General features: G+C 37.1%; 1 protein-coding gene across 2 annotated transcripts; it reads right to left on the bottom strand.

The window, feature by feature from the left end:
* Positions 1-4,802: 4,802 nt before the first annotated feature.
* LOC311251881 (uncharacterized protein) lies at positions 4,803-8,256 on the bottom strand. Of its 2 annotated transcripts, none has more exons than XM_084344528.1 (8): positions 8,104-8,256; positions 7,679-7,846; positions 7,160-7,213; positions 6,741-6,818; positions 6,493-6,567; positions 6,320-6,394; positions 5,538-5,638; positions 4,803-4,871 (listed from the first exon to the last, which is right to left on the bottom strand). In XM_084344528.1, exons 1-8 carry the CDS (start codon positions 8,222-8,224, stop codon positions 4,857-4,859), a joined length of 687 nt encoding a protein of 228 aa, XP_084200654.1. In that variant the 5' UTR covers positions 8,225-8,256; the 3' UTR covers positions 4,803-4,856. The 2 variants fall into 2 exon arrangements, with proteins under 2 accessions (XP_084200654.1, XP_084200655.1); XM_084344529.1 differs by having other exon boundaries at positions 5,538-5,635.
* Between the last annotated feature and the right edge of the window lie 663 nt (positions 8,257-8,919).

Raw genomic sequence — 8,919 nt, 5'->3', positions numbered from 1 at the left:
AAACTGAAGCTTTGCTACTCTACCAGAGTTATATATTAATAAAGTCCTTCTTTAAAATATCAGGGACTGTAAAATGCCAGTTTGAAGGAAAGAGAGAATTATGTTTAATATTTATGTTCCTGTTTGGATCCTTATGTCCTTATTTTGAGACAACATTCACTGACTTCATGATAACTTACCAGAACTGTTATTGGAGGTTTGCTGACTTTCCTTGTAAAACATGACCTTGTGTACTTCCTACTGACAAACCACTCTCCATTATTAATGCTCAACATTTAATTCTGAAACTGAACTTTTACAAAGAAAACAGTTGAAAAATACAACTCAAGATAATTAAATTCTCTACGTTTCTAAAGTCTCTGGTCTCTCACTGCGTTCACCTTTCTGTTATATTTTAATTTCATTATTTCAGTTTATTAGTTCAGTTTGTTCTGATATTTTGAGACTGACAGATAAAAACACAAACTCGGTTGACGCAGTAACACAGCAGATGGTTTAATGTGAATATTTAGACAGGCTGACTTTACATTTCCTTACAGTATATACATTCGAGACACATCTGACCCTTCAAGCTACTCAAACCATGAACTATTTATTCCACCGAGCCTCCTGAACGCCTCGTCTACATACATACAGACGTTTTCTCATGAGGTTTGTGTCTGAGGAGCTCAAATTATCACCAGCATCTGTGACTCTAAAACAGAACCCAGAACAACATTTACTGACTGAGAAAACTGACATGTGGCTTTGTAAAAATAGTCAATGCATCAGTCAGTACCGCTGTGGTTTTTAAACCTTGTCTGAGCGTGAGAAAGTCAAACAGCCACTGCAAGACTGAACATGTAGCACAGAGAAGCTCAACACCAAACTTAAACTATGATAAAAGTAAAAGACATGAAGATGAAATGTAAAACCATCTTTGTGACTGTCTCAGACCCAAAGCATGATGGGGGATCGTAATGACTAAACAAGCTTCCAAGACACTTCCAGTTATTTGTGCTTAACTCTGAGTTTCCCACAGTGAAGCAGTCCCACCAGCAGCAGCAGCAGAGGCACCAACAAAATGGTGGAAACAGTCCTTAAGAGGAGGAGGACATAAAGGGGAGGATCCGAGGAGGGACAAGTCTCTCTGGGAAGAGCTGCAAAGACAAAAGAATATATCTGCTGTAAGAGCATGGCAGCATCTTGGTATGTGCACCCGGGTTGTGTTTTCATTGATCAGAGCTGAAACTGATAAATACCTGTGACTGCTGCAGAGTCATTTGGCCCAGAATAAATGCTATTTGCACCCTCTCCCACTGAAGACAAAAGCCAGATGTGAGTGGGTGTTAGTGGGTATTTTGTCCAGTCTAAAAGAGGTGTATTAACCGACTAATCAAGAGACAAAATTCTTGACAATCCAGCTTAGACTGCATTATACCCAGAGAAATGTAGAAACGGTTAGGGTTTAATGTTAACATATCGATAAGTCTACTCAGTCATTGTTGAATGTAAAGAAGATTGGATGAGTGGTTCTCAAGAAAGTTGCAAGCAGCAATGCTACAGGAAGAGCACTACCGATCTGAACAGGCACATTTTGAACAGGCACCGCAAGATTTAATGTTAAAAAGTGCATTGTCTCACCTCCGACAGCCAACCAGCTCTCTGGTGATTCTCCAGCTGCAGAGATGTTACACTTGTAGAGTCCCTCATCAGAGTTGGAAACGTTGTGGATGGTCATCTCTCCTGTAGAGCTGCTCTCCAAGAAGTGGCCATCTTTATAGAAAGCTGTGAGGTTGGAGGAAGTCTTCGACTGTGTACATCGCAGAGTCACATCTTCCCCCTCCATCACGGGCAGGACAGGACTCTCCAAGATCACAGAACCAGCTGCACAACATTACAAGATGTTTAGAAGCAAATATGCAATAAACATACTTTTGAAATATAGAAGAAGAGACTGGAGGTGACATTTCTCTCATTGATGTGTTGCGATTTTAATATCGAAACTACATACAGTCAACATACCAGTGACAGTGATGTGGACAGTGTTGCTTCGGTCTACGCCTTCACCTTCACACCAGTATTCTCCACTGTCTGATCTAAAGGCAAAGTCAATGGTGCAGCTCACAGTTGTCATCATTATGTCATTCGAACATGTTTTAAGGAATTCCTTGGCGTTTCTCACTTTCCATCCAGCCAAGACATTGAACCCTTCACAGGTAAAAGAGATGGACGTGTATTCAAAGATCTGCAGTCTGGTTGGAATGATGCGAAAAGCTGCAACTGACACAAGAAATAGAGGACAACATTAATTCAAGTTTTTGACTCTCTTAAGATGCAAACTACAATTACAATCAAATCAGAAAATAATTAGACCATCTGTTCCTTAGAGAATACAGGTGCAGTCCTTCTTTAATATCCACTCTTCAGAAGCATTTGGCAATGCTCACAGCCCGATAAATGAAGAGGCGTGCTGCTAACATTGTTAAACAGTAGACTTAAAGTGTAAAATTGACTCGTCAGGTGATCTATTCCATCAGACGAACTTGAGATTGTTGACTTAAATAAATGGCTGAGACATGTTAGGTGTAGATTGGCGTAGGCTTTTGAATACTGAGTAGATGACCCTAGATTATGTGAGTTTATTAGGTGTCAAAAGTTCATACATTTTGTTTGGGTGCAAATATCTGTTAGCCTTGAACATCAACAGTAAAAATATATGCCAAATTTTGGCTAAGAGAGCGAATTATCTCATACATGATTAAATGGCATTATGTAAATCCATATAAGACAAGATAAAGATGGTTAAAATGAAAATGATCACATATTTGGTGTCATGTAGGTGCAGGTAGTCACATCTGCTTTGTAAAGTGTCCTTTGGTGACTTGAAAAAGGCAAAAACGTATTATCATTAGTATTGTTAACTAATAAAGTAAGCAAAGTATTGTCAGCGTAATAATGAGTTCAGTGCTTGAAATAATCAAAAAAAAAAAAAAATGTATACATGACTCTTCCTAAAAGGCTAAACTTCATAATATCCAAAGCACAATTTTTTAATTGGGTTTTGTGCTAATTTGTTTGAGCTTGCTTTAGCGTTGGCGTTAATGTTTTAGATTAGGGCAGAGGAAAGGTTTCAACGACATCATTTTTGTGTCCTATTACATTTGATTAAATAACTGATAAATACTTACCAGATGTCCGACTGTAACTTTGATGATCACGTGCAACCAGCAGCATCGACACTTTCATCACTGTGGACACAATAGAGAAGAGATGAATATATAGATTGTCACTGAAACATATATAATCAGTTTAGAGACATCTTTGGTCATCTTCTTTAATGAGATGGATCCAGAAAATAAACTTTAAAAAACACATATATCAGCTATTTATCTCTTTCGATCTGACATTGTGGAGAATTATGCAGAAAAATGATATATTGCCTTGTTTTTTCATTTAGATTTGTAAATTAGAATTTAACTCACACAGTTGAATGCAGAGAGCTGTCACCTCCATGCTGCCTTCCTGCTGACTGTCTGGACGTCAGACTGACTCAAAGCTAAATACAGTGTAATGTAGATGAGAACTTCCTCTTCCTGTGCAGATTATTATTGTTAGGAGACCTCTGTGAGGAAGTTGTGCTCGAGAGCAATAAACGATCTTAGATTTGGGGCAAAAGTCCAAATACAAAATTAAATGAGCTAAAATCAGAAAGATTATTTTTATGATGCTACTAAGAATAATCAGGCTTCAACTTAAAATGAAAAAGAAAATTGTTATGGGTTGAAATGACATGAGATATTGAACACATGTAAACTATGTGTGTGTATATATATGTTTAATATCTTATATTTATGTAAAATGTTCAACAAAGCTGGCTAGGATATTTAACAGACACACAGTACCTAACATTACCTGGAGCACCTGTAAAATGCTCTAAAATATAACAATGTTCAAACATTCAACATAATTCTGATTGATACATATTGTCTATATATTCATTTTCTGTGTCAGCAGGTGTGCAATTTACCTGCAGGGGGCAGAGTTAAAAAACTGTCTTCAGATTATTGCAGAGGACAGCCTGTGACAATATTCAATAGTAGTATTTTTAGTAGTATTTTATTTTCATACATGATTACTGAAGCTATTTTTGTCTAAAGCAGTGGGATTCTGAATGTGACATTTAGTAATAGTTAGTCTGTTCAACTTATTCAAAAAGGTAACACACCACAGCTGTAGCCTGTTAGACCTGTGCGTATTTAACAGCTTGAGAAAATATTATTTCTTATCCATTAGTCTGACAGAGTGCATCAGTGTGGCTATAAACTTATTTCAGCTGCTTCAGGTCAATGTAAATGTATCATGTGGTGGTTGACCACAGTGTGAGCAGCAGACTGTCAGTTCTCATGAACAGCGTCTTCACACATGTGAACAAACAGATCAGATGGAGCGATGTGGTTCAACTGTGACACTGTGATAAAAGTGATGTTGATGTGAGTAAAACTGTTTTGTCTGACGCGATCTTAATATGAAATGAATTAGATTAAAGTTTTGAATTAAATTTAAGCTTCCACAAAGTGCAAGTGTACATGATTATTACATTTATTTATATATACGTTTTGTCAAAGAGGAAAAAACACCAAAACAAAAATGCAACACAGTAAGATGTAAAAGCTTTATGTATGTAAAATCATATTGGATTCCAGGTTTTTGTTAAAGTGATGATGTTTTGTTATAACTTTAATAGAAAAATATAATTGTGCATATCATACAAAAAATATGCAAATACAACTTCAAAACAAATCTACAGTTATTATTTGTTACTTCTTCTCTTGCAGACATTAACATAACACAGCAGTCCCTCCTCTCTTCTTCAGTCAGGTGATTGTGGCCTGTGAGACAGAAAACACAAAGAGGAGATGTGGTATAAATATAATAAACTCAATTTCTATTTCTCAGCTTTTCTGAGATGTCAATGTCATGTAATCACATGACCTAAACAAAAACACAAGTACAAAACATCACTTCACTCCATGACACCTGCACCCTCATATATAAAAATGATCTTAGATTTATACTTGAATTTAGTCTGAAGATCATTTCCAATGGTGTGTTTTCAATTCATAAACGATGCCGGGCATAAGAAGACTTGGTTCTGAGAATCCCATTTGTAGATTTCACACCTGTAATCTATAACACTCAAATCAACTTAAATTGACAGCACCTGCCCTTTAATTTTGAGGGTTCAGTCAGGGAACATCTGGAGACCAAAAGAGAAAATCTAACTTTCTGGAAAATGAGATCATGGTAATCGTAGAGGAAACTGAAGCTGTGCAACACATTATTCAGTGGATTAAATATTGGGTTTACGAATGGAGTCAAACACACAGTTTGGGAATATTTATTGATGACTGTATCCAGATTTACTTTTACAAGTGAACACTTGTGTACTTTTTGAGTTCTAAAGCCAATTGCCTGGCTGATCTTTGATGGACACCCCTTTTGAACAGAGAAGCATGTCATGTAGCTGCTGGAGGCTAGATTCCCATTAGTCTCACCTTGTGGACAGCAGAATAGACAACATCTGACTCTGTTGAATTTGGGCCTGTGGCTGCTGCTGGATTCAGGGTCCCTGTGGAGCTGGATAATCCTGATTCTGCTTAAGAAAAAATAAGAATTTATGTCATTTTTGGGGATTCAGGGAATTTTATAGCATGACAAAATGATTTCAATAAGAATAATATGAGCAAACTGTCAGGATAGTTCCTTTTAATTGTTTTGACAGTCATGAAAGAATCATACAATATTGAGTAATTGCTATTTATTAGCTTTGTCAACCTTTTTTTTTTTTTTTTTTTTGCAGGTGTAATCAAAATTGGGAACCTGCACACCTGAATATGAGACAGGTAAGACTATAATAATATAATAATGTAAAGGTTAACACTGACTAAAATGTTGTTAATAGTATTCCAGCAGTAAGTGAGACAGTGTGCAGAATTCTGCTGGTGTTGCTGTTTTGGGGTGTTTCTCTGTATCACTGGTGTCACTTGTTCTGGTTCTGGTTGTCCAGATGGGATTGGTCATTAAAACTAAAATATTTCACATAGCACCAAGCTGAGGATGAATTAAAGAGTCTCACAGCCCGAGTAAAGAAGCTGCTCTATCATCTGGTAGTATGACACTAAAAACAAAATTGACTTTGTTTCTGTGATAAAATATTAGCTGAAGATAAAATGTCAAAGCTCTGTCACTTGCTCTAGATGAGGATTTAACTGTGTAGATAGATTTTAAGAAGATATGTTAAATGCTATAGTCAACATCTTTTTCATCACATACGAACCAGGTTGGGGAGCTTTTGGGGTCTTACTCATGGTCACAGCAGCGTAGACAGGTTGGTGTGAGGACTTATCCTCATCTGAAGCAGGGAAACCAACAGTAAGACTGACAGATAGATTAACTGAAAAGAGCTAATTTTAAATACGGACAGACTAAAGCGATGAGGGGCCCACTCACCCCCTTCCCTCTGTGGTTTTCTGCTGTGGCTTGTCTCGAGGTGGAGGCTCAAATTCTCAGCAGCGTCTGCTATGTCTAAAACAAAACACCACGTACACACTGAGAGGACTCAAAAATAATTCATCTGTGCTGCTGTGGAGCACGTCTCAATCTTTACTGGTAACAGCAGCTCAACCACGACTTTCAAAATGGATGACAGCGACACAAAGCAACTCTGGTTTTTAAAGTCAATATGAGGTCAAGTGAACCTGTGTTCGTTCTCTGTTTTGTGACGACGACTGCATACGTCACACCATTTGGATCGTCTACAACATCATCCCCAGACACTGAAACAGAAAATATAATGTTTGTGAAAAGAAAGAAAAAGACAAAAAATTTGATAATATAGATTTACATATCAACAAGAAGAAGGTCAGCAGGTAGACACGTACAAATGTTATGCATAAATAGAGAGCAATATATATTTAACAATTATACACACATAATTATATATACATACTGTACATATATATGTACATACAAATCTGCATAAACACAAACTTATCATGTTATTGAAAGAAACTTCTATTGTTATAACAATATACTATAAACTACGTGTGTGTGTGTGTGTGTGTGTGTGTGTGTGTGTGTATAGATATAGATATATGTATGTATATGGTGCACTCACCAGGATGATTGTCCTCTATTGAGCATGATGCTGCTACAGGTATCTTTGAGGAAACTGATAAAAAAGCAAAAAATATTCATATAAACAGCAAAGAAAACAAAAGGAATGTAAAGTTTGATTTGACGGAGCAGAATGTTCTTTAAAATCCTTTGTAGTCTTAGTTGCACTTTGAACAACAACTTTCCTTCAATGTCAAACTGAATGACAGAGCATGTAAAAATATAGGAAAAGTGAAAAAGTACACTCAGAAATAAGGTGACTTACATGAAGTTAAGCCTGTGCTTTAAAATGCAAATAAGCAACAATATGAACATGATATTCTGAAAGCTTATAGGCAGAGGAGTTGTTCAACATGATATAACCTAATATTAAGTAAAGACCTCGTTGGTGCAGCCACACAATATTTTTGCCTGTAAGTGTAAAAAATAAGGCGTAATGGGGTTCTTTCTGCTTTATGTTTTAGTGATTAGCAGTTGTTTTCAGTAAACATGTTATGGTGTGGTAACTACTTTAACATACCTCTGCATTTCCTAATATGAAGAAATCCCACCACCGCCAGCACCAGAACCATCATCACAATGGTGACAGCAACCCACAGCAGGATGAGCACGTGAGGGGGGTCGGAGCCATTTTGGAGGGTCGCATTACCAGAGAACGTAGGGATGACAGAAACAGGATTTGCTGTAACTAAACAAACATCATGTTGATAACGTGAGCTCAGGTGATGTGTTGGGGAATTTTTAGGCTTACTTTTCAACTACATAATGTCAAGTTAGCACAGATGGTCACAATTTTTATGTTTTGTGCAAAATTTCTACCAAGCTTAAAAAAACTAGATGTTTCATAAGACAGGGTACCATCACCATATATCATCATCACACATCCTGGCCATACAACCTGTAAAATATCATCCTTGTGCTGTTTCGTAACACGCTATGTCTCACCTCTGACAGCCAGCCAGCTTCCAGGTGATTCTCCAGCACCAGGGATGCTGCACTTGTAGAGTCCTTCATCAGACTTGCTAACATTGTTAACGGTCATTTCTCCTGCAGGACTGCTCTTCATGAGGACGCCATCTTTGTAGAAATCAGCGTTGACGTTGGACACAAGTGTCTTGCTTCTGCAGTGCAGAGTCATATTGTGTCCCTCTTTAACGGGAACAACAGGACTCTCCAAGATCACAGAACCAGCTGAAAAACATGTTGAAAGAAGAAAATGTTCGCCATGTTGTATGATACTTACAAAAGAAAATTGGGGAGAATTTAAACAGGTGAGGACAAAAACAGCAAGATTCAGATAGAGAATATAGGCTAAACATAAAATGCAACGTTGGCTGGTGACATTTACAGAAATAAAAAGTAGAACACAAAGACAAATATACTAGAAAAACAAGCTAGAAGTAGTTACAATGAAGAATTGTATTATTCATTGACATATTTTTGCATGATTCTGAAATAATATATTAAGAAAATCTGTTAATTACATGAATTTACAGTCTGGTTGATCTGAGAATCAGGAATTCTTCCTAGTTGAGCATCAAGTATGATACTGGACATACCGGATCAAAAACCACAGATAGTTTGACAAATTCAAATTAGCTACAGCATGTATTGGTTTTAAAATACAACACACATACCAGTGACAGTGATGTTGACACTGTTGCTTCTTTGTCCTCCCTCAGTCTCACACCAGTATTCCCCGCTATCTGTCGGATAGGCTCTAATTGTGCAAGAGGACCTTGTTGGCGTCCCGTCATTATC

The sequence above is a fragment of the Pagrus pagrus genome (genome assembly GCF_965226575.1).
Source record: "Pagrus pagrus genome assembly, chromosome: 22".
Classification (NCBI taxonomy): domain Eukaryota; kingdom Metazoa; phylum Chordata; class Actinopteri; order Spariformes; family Sparidae; genus Pagrus; species Pagrus pagrus.
Note: the sequence above shows the minus strand (reverse complement) of the source record. Positions and strands in the feature narration are given on the sequence as shown.